The 22,082-nt window shown below is 39.0% G+C and overlaps 1 protein-coding gene across 1 annotated transcript; it reads right to left on the bottom strand.

The window, feature by feature from the left end:
- Nucleotides 1-883: 883 nt before the first annotated feature.
- LOC309705070 (myosin heavy chain, fast skeletal muscle) lies at nt 884-11,857 on the bottom strand. The gene is made up of 40 exons (XM_082530622.1): nt 11,800-11,857; nt 11,489-11,711; nt 11,256-11,399; nt 11,005-11,161; nt 10,793-10,820; nt 10,592-10,703; nt 10,412-10,504; nt 10,260-10,323; nt 9,871-9,969; nt 9,168-9,271; nt 8,932-9,070; nt 8,728-8,846; nt 8,479-8,628; nt 8,224-8,394; nt 7,830-8,136; nt 7,604-7,677; nt 7,413-7,500; nt 7,213-7,330; nt 6,976-7,099; nt 6,758-6,894; nt 6,399-6,654; nt 5,966-6,208; nt 5,654-5,830; nt 5,416-5,561; nt 5,230-5,320; nt 4,737-5,126; nt 4,505-4,631; nt 4,260-4,378; nt 3,847-4,043; nt 3,571-3,754; nt 3,312-3,477; nt 3,054-3,178; nt 2,626-2,934; nt 2,335-2,538; nt 2,127-2,252; nt 1,871-2,041; nt 1,625-1,729; nt 1,439-1,534; nt 1,193-1,324; nt 884-1,003 (listed from the first exon to the last, which is right to left on the bottom strand). Exons 2-40 carry the CDS (start codon nt 11,690-11,692, stop codon nt 986-988), a joined length of 5,814 nt encoding a protein of 1,937 aa, XP_082386748.1. The 5' UTR covers nt 11,693-11,711; nt 11,800-11,857; the 3' UTR covers nt 884-985.
- Nucleotides 11,858-22,082: the final 10,225 nt, after the last annotated feature.

Below are 22,082 nucleotides of genomic sequence, written 5' to 3'. Positions count from 1 at the left end.
CTAAATATTCTACATTCAACTGTTAGTGGTGTTATAATGAAGTGGAAGTGAATAGGAACCACAGCAACCAGCCGTGTATTGGTAAGCCACATAAATTGATAAAGCAGGGTCTCACATAGTGCACAGAGGTCACCAACTTTCTGGAGTCAGTCACTACAACACTCTAAACTTCATGTGGTCTTCAGATTAGCTCATGAACAGTGTTTATAGAGCTTCATGGAATGGGTTTCCATGGCTACGCAGTTGCACTAAAGCCTTACATAACCAGGCACAATGCAATACATAAGATGCAGAAAAGCACACTGACACTGTGGCAGTATTCATGTTTTCTGGATAAGAGATGAATCGCGCCGATGTGAAGTTATTTTTCACGAAATGGCCTTGGCCCCTTAGTTCCGGTGAAATGTTTCAACACACCAAGACATTTTGGACAGTTTCATGCTCCTAGCTTTGTGGGAACAGTTTAGGGACAGCCCCTTCCTGGTCTAACATGATGGAGTGCCAGTGCACAAATTGGATGGGGGAATTTGGTGTGCAAGAACTTGACTGGCCTGCCAGAGTCCTGACCAAAACCTGATTAAATACCTTTGGAGTGAGTTAGACTGTGAACCAGGCCTTCTCATCCAACAACATTGTCTGACCTTACAAATATATTTCTGGAAGAATGGTTTTCTTTTAAAGGTTAACTTAACTCTGCCATCACTAATGCTGAACACAAGAAGGGAGAACACAAAGGGAAAAGTGCTGTCCTCATTTCACAGGACGATGTCCTGTAGGTATGAATCACGATTATTCTGAAGAAACTATCGTGTTAAAAATTGTATATGTGAATGTGACTTTTTTTAGAATAAAGAATAAATTAAACTCTTTACATTTCATGAAATCATAATGAAAGTGTTTATTGAATTAATACATCATACGTGGACAATTTAACAGTTAGTTCATATTTTATGAACACTGCCAAAAAGTTCCAAAAGAATGTGTCTTATTCAGCACTTTCACCCTGAAAAAAATAATGAAAGGTAAAATTATTCAACACATATTATCAACATTGAAACAATTCATTCTACATTGTAAATATAGTATCTACACTCTCTTCAATTCACAGAAAATTATTAACATAAAGCTCTTATATCAAACAACTCCATTAAACAACGGTACATTTTTTCGTAAAACAAATTACATGAATTACCTTTCCAGCATCACGGCTCTTGGCTCTCAGTTTGTTGACCTGAGATTCAGCAATGTCAGCACGTTCCTGAGCTTCCTCCATCTCATGTTGGACCTTTCTCAGTCTGGACATGTGGGTGTTGGCCTGTTCCTCCTGTTCAGTGCAACAATATGTTTTATTTAAAAACATATCTGATCATATATGAGAGATATCTCAGTTATGAAGCTGTGAATTCCATATGTAAAAATCACAAAACATTTCACTCACAGCCTCCTCAGCCTGTCTCTTGTAAGCCTTGACTTTGAGCTGTAGCTTGTCCACCAGATCCTGAAGTCTGACCAAATTCTTCTTGTCCTCCTCAGTCTGCATAAACAACAAACTGTTACTGATGGCTGAAGAAGAAAGAATTTAGGAACTTAAATGTAATAGATATTTAGGTAAATGTGTAATCACCTGGTAGGTGAGCTCCTTCACTCTCCTCTCATATTTGCGGACTCCTTTAACAGCATCAGCTCCACGTCTCTGCTCAGCTTCAACTTCAGTTTCTAGTTCACGGACCTTTAATGCCATGATAAGTAATCAGCTTTTAATAAATATTAAGAGTAGAAAGAAAATGGGTGGAGATCATGTGATGGCATCAAAGTGTTTATTTAATACTTGAATAATAACTATATATGCATATATATATGCAGTACATACCCTGGACTCCAGTTTCTGGAGCTGCTTCTTGCCACCCTTCATGGCGAGGTTCTCTGCCTCATCCAGACGGTGCTGCAGGTCCTTGACTGTGACCTCCAGGTTCTTCTTCATCCTCTCCAGGTGAGCACTGGTGTCCTGCTCCTTCTTCAGCTCCTCAGCCATCATGGCAGCCTGAAAGTATGGGTGGTGTTGGCATTATTGATCAAGCATGAACAAAAATTTAAAAGAAAAGAAGGCTTGTAAAGTACTAACTTACATCAGTGATAGCCTTTTTGGCCTTCTCCTCAGCATTTCTTGCTTCCTGAACTGCATCATCCACCTCACCCTGAACCTGGACAAGGTCAGCCTCCAGCTTCTTCTTGGTGTTCAAAAGACTGGTGTTCTGAATGAAAAAGAAACCGTTTTAATGATGTGATTCTCACTCTCTGATGTCTCAAAGTTCTTGTAAAGTAATGAATACCAACCTGAGAGTGAAGCAGTCCAACACGCTCGCTAGCATCAACCAACTCCTGCTCAGCTACTTTGCGTCCTCTCTCTGTCTGCTCCAGAGCGGCTCGCAGCTCCTCAATCTCAGCCATCATCAGACCATTTCTGCGCTCCACCATGGCGACCTGCTCCTTCATGTCTTCCTGTCCTCTGATTGCGTCATCCAGGTGCAGTTGGGCATCCTGATGACAAACAAACAAAAGATATTATCATTGTTTGCTTGGAGGTTAATTAAAAAACACAAACACACACACAATCTACCAACTCACCTTGAGCTGTCCTTGGACATTCCTCAGTTGTTTCTGGGCCTCAGCAGCCTGTCTGTTGGCATGGCTCAGCTGAATCTCCATCTCATTCAGGTCTCCCTCCATCTTCTTCTTGACTCTCAGGGCATCATTCCTGCTCCTGACCTCAGCATCCAGAGTGCTCTGCATGGAGTCAATCACCCTCTGGCTGTTCCTCTTGATCTGCTCCATCTCCTCGTCCTTCTCTGCCAGCTTCCTGTCAATCTCACCTTTCACCTGGTTTAGCTCAAGCTGAATACGAAGGATCTTGGCCTCCTCGTGCTCCAGAGTTCCCTTTAAATAAATGTAACAACTGTTACTAATGAATCTCTTAATAATATGAATTGAACAGACTAGGACTAATTTTTTTTAAGGAAAATACATATTTTGTTTTGTAATATATAAATCATTACCTCAGCTTCCTCCAGAGCTGTCTGAATTTCAGACTTCTCAGTCTCAACAGTCTTCTTGGCCTTTTCCAGCTCATGGATGGTCTTTCCTGTTTCACCAATCTGTTCAGTCAGATCTGAGATCTCCTCTACAGAGCAAACACAGCCAAGAGTTTTAGTACTTGGAGCTGATATATGCAAATGTTTTGGCCACAACAAAAGCTGTATATGAATATAAACATTAGAATCATATCCATATGATCTATAGCAAGATAAGCATACGCTGCAGGTTCTTGTTCTCTCTCTTCATGGTCTCAAGATGATCCAGAGCCTCTTCATATGAGTTCTTCATCTTGAACAACTCAGTGCTGAGAGAACGAGCCTCCTTTTGGGCTCCTTCCAGCTCTGCCTGGCTCTCCTCATACTTCTGCTTCCATTCTGCCAGGACCTAGATTAATTAAAAATTAATTAATTAAATAATTAGTTGTTGTAATGGGTGTAATTTCTCCTTTGATGACAGAGGTTATGTTTAAAACTTTACCTTATCAAAGTTCCTCTGCTTCTTGTCAAGGTTGGCAGCCAGAGCATTAGCTCTCTCCACATCAATCATGAGGTCCTCCACCTCACCCTGCAGCCTCTGCTTGGTCTTCTCCAGTGAGGCACACTTGGAGTTCACAGCCTCAATGGATTCCTCAGCCTCCTGCAGGCGCTGGGCAAGCTTTTTCCTGTTGTTAAAAGAATTCTGTTTTTATTAAGGCTGAATTGGTTGGTTTTAAGTCTGAAAACCAATTTAAACAATGAAAGTATGGTGACTTACTTGGCCTCCTCCAGCTCCTCGGTGCGCTGGATAGCATCAGTCTCATATTTGGATCGCCACTGAGCCACCTCACTGTTGGCCTTGGACATTCCTCGCTGCAGCTCAGCCTTGGCCTCCTGCTCCTCCTCAAACTGCTCTCTCAGCAGATCACAGTCATGACGTGCTGACTGAACAGCATGAGCCAGGGCATTCTTGGCCTGTTGAAGTGACAGTTGATTTCAGATTTTGATATTTTATTGTTGAAATCAATTTTAAAGTCTAATGCTGAGAGGATAACAGATTTAAGAGGTAAAACCTTAGAAAGATATTAGAGGATTATCTGTCTCAGAGTTACTGAGTGTCTCTGTAACTGATTAAAACTTGTCTCTGTTTGAAGTGCTGAAATTTAACAGAAGAGAGAAAACATTTCAGACCTTCACTTCCTCCTCAACGTGTCTCTTCAGTTCCTCAATCTGCTGAGTGAAGGCCTGCTTGCCCCTTGTGAGCTGAGAAACAAGAGCTTCTTTCTCCTCAAGCTGGCGACTGAACTCACCTGTAGTTAACACACATGTATTAAGCCCAGTTTGTTTCATTTCACCCACTGATTGGTTGTAGTTTTAGGTACCTGTAAATGACAAATTTCCAGACACAGACTGTTTCTTTGTTATACATCACTTACCATTCTCTGTTTGAAGTCTCGCCTTCTGGGCATTAATGTCATTCAGCTGACGAACATTCTCATCATTTTTGGCTTTGAGTTCACTTAGTTGATCCTCAAGAGTCCTGCACATTTTCTCCAAGTTGCCCTGTCACCAAGTAATGCCATATCCATGTTAACAGTTAATGAGCTGCTTTGGCGGTCCTGAAATGTAAAAAAGAAAAAATCTGTTCTCTATAAATACTGTCCGCACCTTTGCTTTAGCAACAGCCTCCATGTTGCTGGAGAGGTCATCAATCTCCATCTTGTACTCGCTCTTCTCTTTCTCCAGCTTCTGTTTGACACGCTGGAGGTTGTCGATCTGCTCTCCGAGCTCTGCTACAGTGTCAGCCTGCTTCTTACGGAGAGCTGCTGCAGTAGCTTCATGCTGCAGAGTTGATTCCTCAAGATCACGACGCAGTTTCTGGAACTCAGCCTCTCGCTTCTTGTTCATCTCAATCTGAGCAGCTGTTGCTCCACCAGCTTCCTCGAGCCTCTCGCTGATCTCTTCAAGCTCCCTGGAGAGGTCGGCTCTCTGCTTCTCTACCTTAGCCCGAGCTGCCCTCTCAGCCTCAATCTCCTCTTCCAGCTCCTCAATACGAGCCTAGTTTGAAATTATTTGGATTTATCGATTAGAACCTGAACTAAAGTAGGTTTTTGACTTATAATGAACAATATTCTTTATGAACACTGGTCATTAGTGTTACCTGAAGTTCTTTAATCTTCTTCTGAAGTTGAGCACCAAGGGATTGTTCATCTTCAATTTTGCTGAGAAGTTGGCTGATTTCAAAGTCCTTCCTTGGTGTGGAAGAAGTATGGTTTTACGATCATAGTCCATATGATTATTGCAATGCAGTGTGTGTAAAGAAAATTATTTACAAAAAAAGCCCTACTTCTTGATTTTCTCATCAGACTGCTGCTTGTCATTCTCCAGATCCATTATGGATTCCTGGGCCAGTTTCAGATCTCCCTCCAGCTTCCTCTTGGCTCTCTCAAGGTCCATGCGGAGCTTCTTCTCTTGCTCCAGTGAACCCTCAAGCTATAAAGTCATGTCAGTTGATTCAAGTGGTTGGAAAGACAATGATTCAATACTCTTTCCATTAAAAAGCAATATGATTATAATTTTCTTACATCATCAACTTGCTGTTCCAGCTTTGTCTTGGCCTTGGTCAGAGTGTTGACTTTGTCCTCCTCTGCCTGGAGATCATCCAGTGTTTGCTGATGGGCTTCTTGTAAGGCTTTCTTCTCCTTTGTTAACTTGGCAATGGCCTCATCCTGAGATGCCATCTCCTCTGTCAGGTTTTTCACCTAAGAATTGTACAAAGGATGTATTTAAATATAACTTAACAACTATATCTCAGGAAAGAATTAATATATTTTCATTTAGAGGTGTCTTTTTTAAAAAAAAAAAAAAAAAAAACCTCAGATATAGATAAATTGAACCTTGTTTTCTGTGGCATGTTTCTCCTTCTCCACTTTGGCCAAGGTGAGCTCCAAGTCATCAATGTCCTTCTTCAGCTCAGAGCATTCATCCTCCAGCTTCCTCTTCTTAGCAGTCAGCTCAGCATTGATTTCCTCTTCATCCTCCAGTCTCTCACTTGTCTCTTTGAGTTTGGCCTCGAGCTGGATCTTGCTCTTAATGAGCCCCTCACACCTTTCTTCAGCATCAGAGAGATTGTCAACTTCCTATAATACATGTTGAACACACAAGTTAGATTATTTGTGAGTCACATTGTCCTAGTGTTTTCTTGATTGTAATTTTAACTACACTTTTAGCAAATAAATAATCAGAGGATGAGACAAACAGGTGGTCCTTTTATATCTACCTTATATACATGAACTACAGGTGCAATGTATACTTTTCTCTACTACTTACTGCAGCCACTTGAAGTTGCAGGTCATTCTTCTCCTGCAGCAGGCTGACCATCTTCTCTTCCAGTTCCTTCTTCTTAGCCAGAGCAGTAGCCAGGTCTGTCTTCATCTTCTCATAGTTCTCCTTCATGTTCTGCAACTCCTTCTCAGTCTCAGCACTCTTCAGAAGAGGCTTGATCTTGAAGTACAGTTTCAGCCATGGCCAGTTCTTGACATTCATGAAAGAACGGATGTTGTACTGGATGGAGAAGATAGATTCTCTAAAAACCAAACATGAGAGTGTTACTTTTAGTGTCGTTGGATCTTAATATGAGGAAGGAAATACAAAAGAGAATACAATAGAGTTTACTATGATAATGTTACCTCCTCTCCATCATCTTCACAAACTCTTTCCTCATGACGTATCCTCTGCAGAGAGCCTGAGTCATGGTCACCAGCTCAGCCAGTTTCTCATCTCTCATCTCCTCAAGAGTGCCCAGCAGACCAGCTTTGAAGAACACCTATTTAATCATTGAAAACATATGTATACGTGGATATTGAGAGTTTTTTTTCAAAATGTCTATTAATATAACAAAGTGTACCTTTGTGTGCCCAAACATGTACTGTGTGTGATCCACATCAATGGAGCCAAGCAGCTTCTCTGAAGCTTTCTTGTTGTCAATGAACTGTCCCTCAGGGATGACACTGGCATTCAACACTTTGTATCTTCAAGAGAGAATCAGGTTGTTACTTAGATTTTTCTTCCATCATATTCAAGTTTGTCCTTTACAACAACAATGAAACCATTTTTCCTTTCCAATATTGTAATGTGCTGTCACCTCTGCTTGAAGTCACCATAGAGGATTCTGCTGGGGAAACCCTTTCTGCAGATTCTGATGCCCTCTAGTACACCGTTACACCTCAGCTGGTGGATGACCAGGGCGTTCTCCATAAGACCTGAGAGTCAGAAATGCATAATGTTTCAAATCTTTTCTATATTCTTACTGTCATTTTTACAGTTAATATTACTGTGGGGTACCTGGGGTCTTTGTCTCATTGGGAATCAGGCAACGGACAAAGTGAGGATGAGTGCTTCTTAAGTTGGTCATCAGCTTGGCCAGATTCTCCTGTAGATCAGCATCATTAGATAATAGGTTATTACTATTTAAAAATTAGCATTTATTTATTTATTTATTTATTTATTTATTTTAATTATAAATCGATACATACTCTGAAAAGAGCAGACACAGTCTGGAAGGAACCACCCTTCTTCTTACCACCCTTCTTGCCACCACCAGCAGCCTCTGTTTTCATAAACAGTAAATTTCATTATTGGAATTTAATGAATATTTTTCACAGTATACGTATTAGCCTGCAGTATGCACATTATAGTTATTACACAGATACATACTATCTGTACTGGACACGCTAGCTTGTGAGCACTTTTGTTTCTTACCATCAGCTCCAGCATGGGCTGCATAAAGGAAGCACATTAGTTTGTTTGAAGACTTCTGGTAGAGCTGAACAACTGAGTCATTCAGTGGGTCCTTGTTCTTGTCCAGCCAGCCAGTGATATTGTAGTCCACTGTACCAGCATAGTGAACCAGGGAGAAGTGTGCCTCAGCCTTGCCCTTTGCAGGCTTTGGCTTCTCGAAGCATTTGGTCTTGCCAAGATGCTGATCGTGCAGCTTGTTCTTGAAAGTTGTGTCAGAGGCCTTGGGGAACATGCACTCCTCTTCAAGGATGGAGAAGATGCCCATTGGCTGAGAAAATGTCACATGTCATATTAAAATTTCAAGGGAGGTAACATATGCACCCATATGTAAATTTCTTCCATAGTAGCTGTTTACCTTCTCAATAAGCTCAATGCAGGCAGCCAAGTCCATACCAAAGTCAATGAACTCCCAATGAATGCCTTCTTTCTTGTACTCCTCTTGCTCCAGGACAAACATGTGATGGTTGAAAAACTGTTGCAGTTTCTCATTGGTGAAGTTGATGCAGAGTTGCTCCAAGCTGTTGAACTGTAACATTACAAACATGTTTAACTTCATGGCAATACAGTATTTAACATTTAGCAAATGTGGTGAAATGTTTCAAGTGCTCACATCAAAGATCTCAAACCCAGCGATATCCAGCACTCCAATGAAGAACTGTCTGGGCTGCTTTGTGTCCAGCATCTCATTGATACGGATAACCATCCACAAGAACATTTTCTCATAGATAGATTTGCACAGAGCCGAGACAGCATTGTTGACCTGGCAAACAAGAATTTATAATGATACAAAACCATATGAATACAGCTATAATGTTTATAAATATAATATGATTATACAAGTCTCCCTTTTTTAAATTACCTGTGGGACGGTCTGACCTTTGGTCACCATCTCATTGCCAACCTTGACTCTTGGGTAGCACAAAGCTTTCAGCATATCAGCCGAGTTCAGGCCCAGTAGGTACGCAATCTTGTCAGCCACTGTTGGATTAAAACAAATCATTATAATACCTAATAAATACAAATACTTCAAACATTTCTCCATTATAGAAATATTTCACAATACCCTCGGTGCCATCAGGTTCAGCCTGCTCTTCACGCTGCTTCTGCTTGAATTTCATGTTGCCATGATGCATCACAGCACCAGTCAGCTTGTAGATGCTTAACTTCTCTTCAGCAGTAAAGCCCAAGATGTCAATAGCAGTCTGTACGACACAAGAATGAAAGCAACAATTTATGTTATTTTTAAAAACACTTCATTTATAGTTAAGTATACAAATCCAAAGACAAATGCGATTTTACATCTGTTGCAATGAACTCCTCCACATCATTGATGCTCTTCACTGTGATTTCACCCTGACTGACCATTGGGTAGTCATATGGGTTGGTTGTGATCAGAAGAGCCTCTGTAAAATGCAATACCGAAAATCAGTGAGGTATTTTTAGTATATTGTTTGCAATCTTTTCAAACATGAAATGGGAAGCAAAGCCTTCATCCTTTATATTCAGGAGAAAGACATGTTTGTTACTTTGAAGATTCTGCTTAAAAATTCTTCTTTAAATTAGCTTATGGTTAAGAATGGATCAGGTCAGAGTAAAACATCCCCTAGTTGTGTACCCCTGTCTGAGCCTGGGTTTGGAGAGTTTTGGTTTTCTTGTTAAAATGCAATTCTTCTATTCCATTATTGCCAAGTGTCGGCTCATAGGCAATTCTCATCATCGGTTGGGGTTTTCTCTTTAATACTACAGGGTTTATACATTACCATATAATATCTGATATTGTGCAAAAATTAAATTGTATTTTAATACTATAATTAAATAATTAATTAGTTAATATTGATTAATTATAATTAATACACTATATTTTAATAGTACAATTAATAGTCGTTATATACTGGTATACAACATTTAAAAATATTGTTGTTGTTATATGAACTGTCCATATATAGTTGAATTCAATTCAATCAAAGTTAGTTAGTGTCATAAATAATTAAAGTTGTCATACCCAGGAGCTCAGGCTTGTGGCCTGTCATCAGCTGATAGAAGATATGGTAGCTTCTCTCAGCAGACAACTGGAAGGTGACACGGGACTTCTCCAGCAGATCTAAGAACAACAAATTCAGTTGGAGAGTGTAGACATGTCATGTAGACATAAGGCATGACAGACTAACATTTCATGTCAAGCCTACCATTTTCATAGATTATCAAAAGAGTCATGGGAGTGATTTCAATTCTGTTACTTTACTTATTACATAATTTACTAATTATGTACCCAAGTCTTTTTTTTTGATGTACTGCATTGAACTAAATATATAAATATAAAATAAATTGAATTGAGTAGTTAAGAAACATTTCTAGCACAGATAAGTACAATGTAGACTGGTTCAAACTTACATGTTTCAATATCAGCTGAAGACAGCTTGCCAGTAGTACCGAAGTGAATCCTGATGAATTTACCCTAGAGTGGAAAATCTTTATTAGCATTGTCTTTTCTGAAAGCAAATAGTAAATATCTGACTTACTTTAACTCACTCTTAATTACTTACAAAACGAGAGGAGTTGTCATTCCTCACAGTCTTGGCATTACCATAGGCCTCCAACAGAGGGTTGGCAGCAACAATCTGATCCTCAAGAGAGCCCTGCAAGAATATATTGTGTTTATGTGAGCTGAAGTTTCTATTTTATTTTTCTGTTGCAAGTAGCTTGATACTAAATAAAGAATCTACCTGCATTTTGCCAGGTGTTGGCTCAGCCTTCTTACCACCAAGAGCTGCAATTGTTGCAAAGTACTGGATGACACGTTTGGTGTTGACAGTCTTTCCTGCACCAGATTCTCCGCTGGGGTTTATGGGACACATTGTTAAATTTCAGCTTCAGTATCTTAAAGTTTTGTATAGATTTTACACACAGATTTGTAATATACTCACGTAATCAGGACAGACTGGTTCTCACGATCTAAAATAAAAGCATACAAGGTTCATGAATCCTGCTTTCATCATTTCTTTAATAACTATAAGGTTAATTAATAAAGTGCTAAGAAACTATTTATTTGCAAGGATTAATGACAACTTCAATAAACTGAAATTTAAGGTAATGTCTATAATTTGTATTAAAACATATTAACAGTAATTGACATTACCAGTAAGCATGAACTGATAGGCATTGTCAGAGATGGAGAAGATGTGGGGTGGAGCCTCAATCCTCTTCTTTCCTCTGTATGCTCCTACACATGTAGCATCATATACAGGAAGCCACTTGTAGGGATTGACGACAACGCAGAACAACCCAGAGTAGGTCTGTATCATAGACAATAAATATCATTTAAACATTTACAGATCAGCATGATACTTTCATTTTACACACAGCAAACATAGGAAAGTGAAAATTTACGTAGATCATCCATGATGCATAACGCTCTTTGAGGTTAAACAGCACAGATGGCTCATTAAGGTGGGTCATCATGGCCATGTCCTCCATCTTATCAAACTTTGGAGGGTTTCTAGGGTGGATTTCATCCTCCTTTACAGTGACCGTCTGAATAGAAAATGTAAATCAGCCTCAACTTTTACAATTACACAGTGCATATTAACCACATGAATTAAGTACATAGATTATTCATCTACCTTTCCTCCCTCTGTCTCAACAGTGGCTTTACCACCCTCCTTCTTGGTAAGTTTGCCCTTGACATACATCTCATCAGGAACAGTCACAAAGAAGGCCGTCTTGGCATCAAATGGAGCAGTCTGGGCTTCAATCCTCTCCCTCTCTGGCTTGCGGAGGTAAATGGCCGCCGCGCCATACTGCTCCATCTCCGCGTCAGTGCTCATGGTGGCACTTTAATCAAGACTGAAAATATGATCGATTGAAAAATAAATCATATGTTTGTTATGCAACCCACAATTAATCTCCATTGTTTTGGTTTTATGGAATTTACCTCAGCTGATGCAAACAGAAATTCCTTGGTATCCTGTGATCCTGTGTATGTCAAGGCACTATAAAATAAGGTTAAAGGTAGATTCATGCACTTTTTATATTGACTTGTAGATTTTGTAAAAGACTTTAAGAATATATTTAAAAACAAAATGTTCACAAAAATGTATCAGTGTGTAAAATAATTTAAGTAACTGATTACTAAAACAAATAATCTATTAACTCACAGCAGAGACATGGCAGAGGAAAATGTTGACTCTACTCACCTGCCTTAGAAGCCTTTCAGTTAGAGCAAACACTCAGAGCTCCTGCTTTTATACACATCGGATCTGCTTCCTCAGCATTTGCAGCTCACTAAGTTTGGTCAGGATTCTCTGACACCTTGCTGATAGATATGGTCAAAAATAAGCTAATGCGTCATTTTCTACACATCAAATTACCATTTTACAGAGGATTTTAATAATAATACGTACAATAATAAATGTATATACATTTAATTTCTTTATTTTATTAAAGAACAAATTATATGCAATAATAATGGCAGATTAATTACATTATACTTAAATGGCATCAACTCAAATCTTTCTTTTATTAAAACTATTTTTACAATCAATATAATTATGGTTCTTATTTTTAAAAAAACAGTATTAAATGTCATTTGGTTCATATTTCACTGAAAGTATATAAACTGCATTTTTAGGAGATCAGTAATGCCCACAAAATGTCTAAAGCAAATTATAATACTGTATTGCATGGTTTGTAGATTATTTATTCAAATAAATGTTGAAGGGAAACAGATATTAAGTTCACATAGCTTATACTAAGCACATGCGTGTCCTGTTAATGTAATATCACAGCCAGTAATGGATTTAAATTTGGAGAAGTCTTGAAATGTCACTGGTGTTCTGTTACAGAGCATAGAAATCTCAGACATCGGAAATAAAATTCATGGTAAGACTTTCTGTTTATGCCAGACAGGTGTTGTATATCTCCTGGGAAATACATAGGTTTTAATTTTTGATGTATTGAGTGAGTGCTAAATGATTTACAGAAGAGAAACCCTGTGGTTAACTTTCATTTCCAAGTTTTGCATGGAGTTGGCTTAATATTTGCCATCTTACCAGCAGCTTGCCAGCTTATTTGAAAATAAATCCAGCAAAGGGAAGCGATTTGTGTTTGGCACAAGAGAAAGATGTATTTATAGGACACATTTAGAAATGATATTAACACCATAACCCAACATAAGCTTAATCTTAATTTATGTACTTTCTTTCTCTCTTTTTATTGTTTAATATTCATATTTAATTTGCTAAAAAGTATGGATTTATAGATAAGGGATAAAGTACAAGATGTTGTGCATTTTAACTATAACTCTTGGAATCAGGCAGCAGAGCAAAAAAAAGAAAAAAAGAAATTGCAGAGTAGACACATGTGATTAAGGAGGAGCTATAACCAAAACAGGAAAACAACTGACTTCATCTGTTTCCTTTTAGCCCTGGCATTACAGAAGAGCATGACTCCCTTCCGAACCATTGTATAAATGACCACTTTGCTATCACTTGCTACCCATACAGGCACTAATATTTATGTAATATATATTTGATTGAACCCCGACCACCCCAAATAAAAAAAAATTGTAGGCAGACTTTGTCAGATACTGACCATAAAAAATCATCATGGTTAGATTTATAAATGAATTTAAATACAGTAAATACAATACAGAGATAGAGTTAAAATAATTATTGTGAGTTTGAGAAGGGAGAGGAATAGCAAGGAGTGAAGTCAAGGTTTTGCTGAACCATCTTAACTCCTTCCCTACTCTTTCTTCTTTGCTTCCATGATAATTCTTAAATTTGCTGGTCATAATGTAATGCTATATGGTTCTTTTACAACAAAAGACAAAAGATTGTAGGTTTTCTTTTCTTATCAAAGAACAGTAAGTACAGATGATGTAGTTCCTGTATGTTATGCAACCCTTCATAGAATCATAATCAGCAGGATTAAACAACAAACATCCATGAGTGCATCAGGAAGATGGCCACAACTAATAGTGTACTTAGTGAATACGTCAGGCAGTTGAAACCCAAAAAAGAAGAGGAACAAGAACAGGAACCACCATGGAAGGATGGCGCCTGCCTTCTACCTTTGTTAGAAGAATTGGCTGATATCAAGAAATCCTACCAATGGCTGTACATAACTGGACTGAAATATAGCACAGAGGCACTAATCATAGCAGCACAGGAACAAGCTCCTGGCACAAGAGTCATAGAGACCACACTAAAGGGTGGATCAGAACCCCAGTCAAACTGAATCGCTGGTCGCCTGTCATCCCAGATAGCTGCAGTAAATGTTTAGACGAGAAGGGCACTCTTTTTCACTGTGTATGGAGCTGTCCAAAATTACAGCAGTACTGGAAATCAATCACGCAAACTTTATCTAAGATTGTTGGAGTAAATATACCTGTTGAAGCAAAAATGTGTGTGTTGGGTATATACCCAAAGAATTGTGACTTTAGAAAATGATACTTGGTGCTGAGTTTTTTGTTTTGTAATTTTGTTTTGTTTTTTGTTTTTGTTTTTGTTTTTGGGGGGGGGGGGGGTGTGTAGGGGGGGGGGGGTTGTTTTGTTGTTTTTTTTGTTTGTTTGTTTTGTTTTTTGTCTGTTTCTTTGTTTTTGTTGTTTTTATTTTTCGTTCGCATCTTGCTTTGTTTGTACCCAATGGATTCACTTTGCCAAATGGATCATCATGGCCTTGCCGTATTGGTCCATTTGATCGACCTTTGTTGTTATTATTTATTTTATTTTATTTTCAGTTGTTACAGACGGGACAGACATGACTGAGGGATAGGAAAGGGAGAAAGAAAGATGAAGGAAAAGAAAAACAGAAGGGAAGAGGGACAGTGAGAGAGGGCACTTAAAAAGAGAAAGAAGAGAAAAAAAAGAAAAAGAAAATCTCCTGGATCACCTGTTGAGAGAAAAAGAAGAGAAAACAAGCAAAACAACAACAACAACAGAGCAACATACTAAAAACAAAACCATCACATTAATCTAGCTAAGTGTAAACAGCAGTAAATACGAAATGTTGAATGTTGTCGTGTAGCAAGCAGGACCGACAGCGCACATTGTGCATGGAAATAGCAGCCAATAAAGGTGTAGTTTATGTCTGTGAACAGTGGACACCCGTGTGCACCTATTACAAGGTTTCCCCATGTAATAGCCCTGTCCCACAAGGCATGAAGCAGGCATGGAGGAGATCCAGGCCCCAGACATCCAGAGGCCCCAGAGTGCGAGAGCCCAAGGAGGACCACCGGAGGGGCAGCTAAACATTTTCTAACCCCATATCGTCTACCACTGATAGTGGTCTACAGTCCAGAGTAATCCATTTTGTGAGAGAATTTGTAAGATGGTCCGATGTTGACTTACTAATTTTGGTCCTGAAGTCAGTCATTTCATCAAGTTTGGTCTGCCAATATGGAACGCCAGGACTGCCATAATGAATTAATTAAATACACCATTAAATAATTAATTAAATGTGGCAATAATTAATTAAAATTGGAACTAATTAATTAAATAAATAGTTATGACACATGTAATTAATTAATTATTGACACATTTAATTAATTATTTATGTATTTCACATTTTAATTAATTATTGCCACATTTAATTAATTAATTATTGCCACATTTAATTAATTATTTATGTATTTCACATTTTAATTAATTATTGCCACATTTAATTAATTAATTATTGCCACATTTAATTAATTATTTAATGGTGCATTTAATTAATTCATTATGGCAGTCCTGGCGTTCCATATGCCAACACCTTTTGTTGGAACTCGAATTGCTAGTGCTAACGGCTCCAACAGTTTCTATGCTTGCTGCAACATGTTTTGCATTTAGATGGTACCGTAAGGTGCTACAGTGCTCAAAACTATGCACATTCGAATGCAAAGTGTGATTAAATGTGTTAATATTTTTTTACGCATTTTCAAATAAATTAAGTGCAATTAACGCATTATATGTCCACCCCTACACACCAAAAAAATTCCAATTGGTGGTTTGACTCCTCACCAGAGTGGGTAAGAGAACAGGGCACTGTTGAAATGTTACTATGCAAGTAACCCCAGAGGAAGGGGTTGCTAGAGATCGACAAGGTAATACCACACAACTGCTACGGCAAGGGGCAGCCAGGTCATGAGGGAGATATCATCACCCCCTAAGTATGGTGGAAGAAGGAATGTTGAGTGCAAGAGCAGCCTCTGTTGCCGGTTACCAAGACTACGTGAGGTACCCTCTGAAGGTTTAAGATGTGAATGCAGCACTACGTACAATCCCTACTGTGACCATCATTGAAACCAACCCTCTGATCTACACCACAGCAGCAGCAATCAGATGCTTGACTACAAGATGAGTATGAACAGTATTAACAGTACTAACCCTAACCCATCCACAGGGGTGAGAGGAGAATTATACAATGTTACAGCCCCTGGCTTTAAAGAAGAAGTGAGGCAGACCAATTAGCAACTGATTGGTCACACCTGCACCTTTAAAAGGCTGAGGAACAGTGTGCAGTTGCCCCGTATTGCTTTTGTCTTTGAGTTTTCTTTGTGGAAGCCTGACTCAATTGTGAGATTTACTTATATAATGTTAGTTTTACTGAAGCCTGAAAGGTTAATTTTGATTTCTACTGTTTGAAACCTGAAGTGAAAGCCGTTTGGGTTTTGCTCCTCCCCTGTGTTTTGTTTTATTTGTTTTTCTGTTAGTCAGTTTAGTTAGAAAGTCTTTCTAACTATTATTATTATTCTATTATTTTCTTTTAAGTAGTTAGACACACACGCTTTACTAGAAAAGTGGTTTGGTATTGGTTGTTTGTTGGTTTGGTAATATAACAGCCTTTTAATCTTACCATCATGACACTATCTTTTATGTTACCTTCTCTGACCTCTAGGACTCCTAACATAAGTGGGGGCTCGTCCAGGAGACACAAACAGGGTCCCTGTGTCTGGAGCTGAAAATGTTTTTGGCTTAGGGTAGTCTTTTCATTAGTGTTCAAGTGCTATGTTGGCTATATTTTGTTTGGCATGCTTTTTAGCGGCTCCGTCTTTTGAACATCTTAATAATTGCCACGAGTGGGATTTGCTGCACATTGTGGACCACTTTAAGTTGCAGGTCCCAACACCAGTCCTTAAAAGTGATTTAAAAGCTCTAGTAGTAGCCAAGTTGATGGAAGCTGGTTTGATTCAAGCACCTGATCTGCCTGAGGATTCTATTGTGCCAAGCCAAGCTGCCTTGTTTCAAGAGGACCATAAAGATGGTCACAGTGTGGATGGTGAGGTGGATGAGTGGGGGAAGACAGCTTGTACACTCCCTAGCTATGATCCACTGTCTTCTAGGACTTCAAAAGGCCAAGATGGAGCTTGGCTAAAAGTGTTGTTATGTCTCCATTTGGAGGCTGAAGAAAATGGCCAGGCCAGGCGAGCTCAGCTGGAGCTTGAAATTAGGTGGCTGGAGATAGAGGCAGACAAAGCAGTAAAGCTGCGCAAGCTTGAGATGGAGTCCCAGCCTCTGCTGACTCTGTGGGTTCTACCCCCATGTCTGCTACAGCATTTGATGTCAGCAACCTAGTGCCAGCTTTTAGAGAAGCTGAAGTTGACTCATATTTTGCAGCATTTGAATGCATTGCTGGTGCTTTGCAGTGGCCTAGTGATATTTGGCTCCTTTTGTTCAGTGCAAACTTTCTGGTAAAGCTCAAATGGTGGTGGCCATTCTTCCTTTAAAAGACAGTCTAAATTATCAGTGTTAAAGCAGATGTCTTGCAGGCTTATGAGTTGGTCCCTGAAGCTTATAGACAGAAGTTTTGACAACAGAGGAAACCTTGTGATCAAACTTATTTGGGATTTGCCAGAGAGAAGGGAATCATCTTTGATAAGTGGTGTCTTGCATCAAAAGCCAATGATTATGACTCCCTATGTGAATTAATGCTTCTGGAAGACTTTGAAAACTGCATCCCTGAGCATGTTGTTTTGTATTTGAATAAACAGAAGGTGGCCAAGCTTGAAAAACAGTCAAATTTCCAACAGAGTCCCGCAATGAGGTCCTTGGTTGTGGTGATAAGATTCCTGACCCTTGTTTTGAACCTTTCATTTTTGATGGATTGGTGTCACTGACAGCTGATCCCCCTGATCAGAAACCAGTAAGTATTTTGAGGGACACTGGAGGATCCCAGATTGTCATTCTCTCTAGCGTCATACCTTTTTCAGCAGAGAGTACCTGTGGTTTCAACTCTGTTCTGCATGGGATAGAGCTGGGCTACGTTCCCAGGCCAGTTCACAAAGTCTATATAAAATCAGACATAGTTACAGGATTTTTCCCTGTTGCCATTTTCCCTGCCTTACCAATAGATGGTGTGGCCATGTTAATGGGGAATGACATTGCTGGAAGTTTAGTACTTCCATGTCTGGAGGTTTTAGACAATCTCCTAAATCAGAAGACCACAGACTTCTTCAGACTTCCTTCCAGATTTCCTAATTTTCAGAGGAGGGTAAACTTTAAACTGAGGAATACAATGTTTTGTTACTTCTAGATAAGGTAGAGCCAGAGGAGCCTCAGGGGCCTTGAAGAACACATTGCTCCCCCTGACCAGAAAACACTTGTTCTCAGCCCTACAAGCTGACGAAACATTACAAAGCTGTTTCAATCGTGTGGTAAGTGCTGATTAACCCAATAAAGACCAACAAGCCTATATTATAAAACAAGATGTTTTAATGCATGAGTGGTCTCCATCAGTTGCAGAAAGTGCAGTTAAACAGATTGTTATGCCAACCATATATAGACATAAAGTCTTGTCCCTGGCTCATGCCAGTGGTCTGGAAGTGTGTCACAAAAACGTACTGGGTTTGATTAAAGCATTTTTTTTTAGCCTGGTATGAAGTATGATGTTTCAAAGTTTTGTCAATTTGGTTTACCATACTGCTGGTAAACCAAATCAGGGGATACACTTAGCTCCATTATGTCCTATTCCTGTAGTGGATCAGCCATTTGAACATGACCATGTCATAGTACACTGTGTTGGACCACTACTGAGAGCAAAGTCTGGAAATCAATATCTGCTTACCATCATGTGTGCTGCTCTACGTTTCCCTGAGGCACTCTGTAGTCTATTTAGACTTACAGGCCAGTGGACACTCTTTCAAATGCAGCAGTTAACTCAGATGACAAATCAGTGAAGGTAAAAAGATATCTAGGAAAGAGGGTATTGGATTTTTTTAGCCAGATTGTTTAAGAGTGTTGATGGAGAAGTATAGAGAATGTCAGAAAGGGCTGGACTGTGTCTGGAGTAAGCATATTATAGAATGCCAAGAGAGTGGGATCCTTGTTTGCAAAGGTGATGGACAGGCTGACAGATTAAGTCAGGCAGAAGTCTCCATAGACCAGGGGTCGGCAACCTGCGGCTCCTTATAGTGCGGCTCCGTGTGGTTTGGGAAAATAAATTAGAAGTATTTAGCTGAAGTGTATTTTATTTATGTTAGTTCTTTTTTTAACTTGTAGTTCTAAATTGGAAGATTATTGTGATATTGAAATATTAAAAATACAATTATATTCTTTTATTTTTTCATCGCTCAAAATAATCGTCACACTCGTGGAAGCCGGTGTACCCACCAAAACGCCATGCATTTATCAAGACTTTCAACCCCAGGTAGGCCAATTATGGCCCTTCGGATCCATGTTATGTCAGCAGCTGTTCTCTACCGTGAACTATGTTAAAAACAAACCCTGCTCACGCCTCACAGATGAAAGCTTACAGTCTTGCGTAAAGATGAAAGTGATTTCGTAAAGCCCCGATTTGCAGACGCTGTGCGCAGAGGTTCAGGAGCAGAAGTTCCATTGTAAAGATACCACGGCAGACCCGACGATGTTTGCATGAAGATGCTTTTCAGCATCTCTTTATTGACCACTTTTCACACACGGTTGCTGTATGCATACAGCCGGCTGTGGCTTTTCAGCTCACAGCCCGACACACACCAACACAACAGCATAGATAGCACAGACGTTAAGGCGGCGAGGCGTGATTGCGGGTGCTGCTCAGGTGCGTCCCCTCCCCTGCAGCGGCGCTGCAGACCGCACCCGACCACACACATTAACCTGGTAAAATACATATTTAGGCAGAATTTTGCAAATATCTATTTTTCATCTTTTAGCAGCATAGTGCTTTTTTTCCCAATTATTTTTTAAAAGTCAGGTCAAGGCTCCAAAAGCCCAAAGGCGATATAAGGGTGGCGGCTCACAACAGTTTTTGTTTGCTACATGGATCATTTTAGTTCAGCGTCTTTCCTTTTGTTATATTTCTTTAAGAGTTCAAAATGTGTTAATTACATAAATAAAATGTAATTTTCTCTGTAGCACTTCTTTGATTTCATAAGCAACACACGTTAGTTGTTCACACAAAGCATAAAGGTAAAAAACAAAATATTCAGTGTTATCTTCATTTTAGATGTCAAAATGTATTTGCGGCTCCCAGTGTTTTCTTTTGCGTAGAAACCGGGTCCAAATGGCTCTTTGGATGTGAAAGGTTGCTGACCCCTGCCATAGACTATGATGTTGGCAGATGACTGTTTGATCTGTAGTGAAAAAATAGGAAGTGGATGGAAGAGAACCTAGAGAGTTGGAAGTACACTAAAAAGAAATATAAAATTCAGTAGAACCAAACAAACAAACAAACAAACAAAAACGTGTGAATGAGAAGAAGACAGATGTAACAGTCTCTGGGTCTTTGAATGTTAATTTATCTGTAGTCCAGTCTCTATGTCAAGTATTTCAGTCTAGGTTCAGTATGTGTTGTTTTATCCTATTTCTGTTGTATCCTATGAATATATTGTCTGTGTGTCCCTCTGTTTTTTGTCATGTTTTATCTATCTAGGGTAGTTAGGATCCTGTCTTGTGAGTCATGCTCAGATAGATAGATAGATAGATAGATAGATAGATAGATAGATAGATAGATAGATAGATATTTCTTCTGAGCATGAGATGTGCCGTGGGGGAGATATCAGATTTTATTAGGGGCCTGTATAATTCATTTGATGACTGCCCATTTTCAGTTTAGGTAAGCTCTACTGCATGATTAAAAATAGAAAGCCACCAGCATGTCACGGCTGAGCAGCCAGTGTGTTTGTGGAGCAGACCCAAATACAGACACCGGGGAGAAGCACAGCAAGTGTGGCCTTATGTGTCAGTAAGCATAAACAGATGTCAGAGACCTCTGGAATATAAATAAAGTTGACCATGTGCCTGTGCAGTTGGCTGATTTAATCAGTAATGTGTGGCTTGTGTTTTAATCACATTCTCATGCTTTGGTTTTATGTGAAGGACATAGTGCATTGTGAATTTGCCAATTTAGAATGTATTGCTCATACTGTAAGTGTTTGAAGAAACCCTTGGGAAATATGCAATATGTAGCTTTGTTTTTGTGTTGCAGTAATAAGAGAAATTTGTGTTTACTTTCTGTAATGCTTATTCTTCGTGAAAGCTCAACAACACTTCTTTTGAAAGGCAATGTAGTATGGCATGACAATCTTACTGACAGTTGTCAAAACAAATTAGTGAATTAGAGAGAATTAACTGTATAAATGGAGGCTATATTAGGTTTATAACAGTATTATATCAGTGGCATAGCTTTGTGTCCACACTTGAACTGCCTCAAAATTAAACTATAAAATGCTAACTACAGATTTCAGTCTGTCTTTTTTTTTATGTACGTTTCTCAAAAGTTATTGCAACTGTGGGGTCTTATTTTGACACTTCTACCTAATGTCCCTATCAAAGTTTGGTAATAACATACATTTGGACCTTTTATTATCAGCCTTTATATACTGGTGTATCTCAAGGAATATTTTTATAACTGTAAATAGATAGAATTAAGAAGTCAAAATCAGGCATCTTCAGTTTAATTTGAAGATGCCTGATTGAATTTGTGCTAATATGAACCTCGTTTTTTAAAAATATTAATCTAACCATGCCATGACTAATGCTGAAAGCTAGGGAGAACACTAAGAAGAAGCACTGTCCCCATATGAAAGGACAATGTCCTGTAGCTATAAATCATAAATCATAAATTCTGAAGAAACTACTGTGTTGAACATTGTATTTTCCAATTGAACCTTTGCAGAATGCAGAGTAAATGATACTGAATAAATATCATTAAATCATAGTCAAAGAGTTTATTAAATCAGTACATCATAAGAAGTCAATTCAACAGGTAGTTCATATTTTATGAATGCCGTCAAAAAGT

Source organism: Aulonocara stuartgranti, assembly GCF_965226115.1.
Source record: "Aulonocara stuartgranti genome assembly, chromosome: 4".
Classification (NCBI taxonomy): Eukaryota; Metazoa; Chordata; class Actinopteri; order Cichliformes; family Cichlidae; genus Aulonocara; species Aulonocara stuartgranti.
This window is presented reverse-complemented; position numbering and strand designations above follow the sequence as displayed.

What these genes read in the sequence shown, in the direction of transcription:
- LOC309705070 (XM_082530622.1), bottom strand. Translation starts at nt 11,692, where the DNA reads ATGAGCACTGACGCGGAGATGGAGCAGTATGGCGCGGCGGCCATTTAC. An exon ending in GTGAAGATGATGGAGAGGAG is followed by an intron (nt 6,655 to 6,757) that starts GTAACATTATCA and finishes TTTGGTTTTTAG; the next exon opens with AGAATCTATCTTCTCCATCC. An exon ending in AGCAGAGGAACTTTGATAAG is followed by an intron (nt 3,478 to 3,570) that starts GTAAAGTTTTAA and finishes TAATTAATCTAG; the next exon opens with GTCCTGGCAGAATGGAAGCA.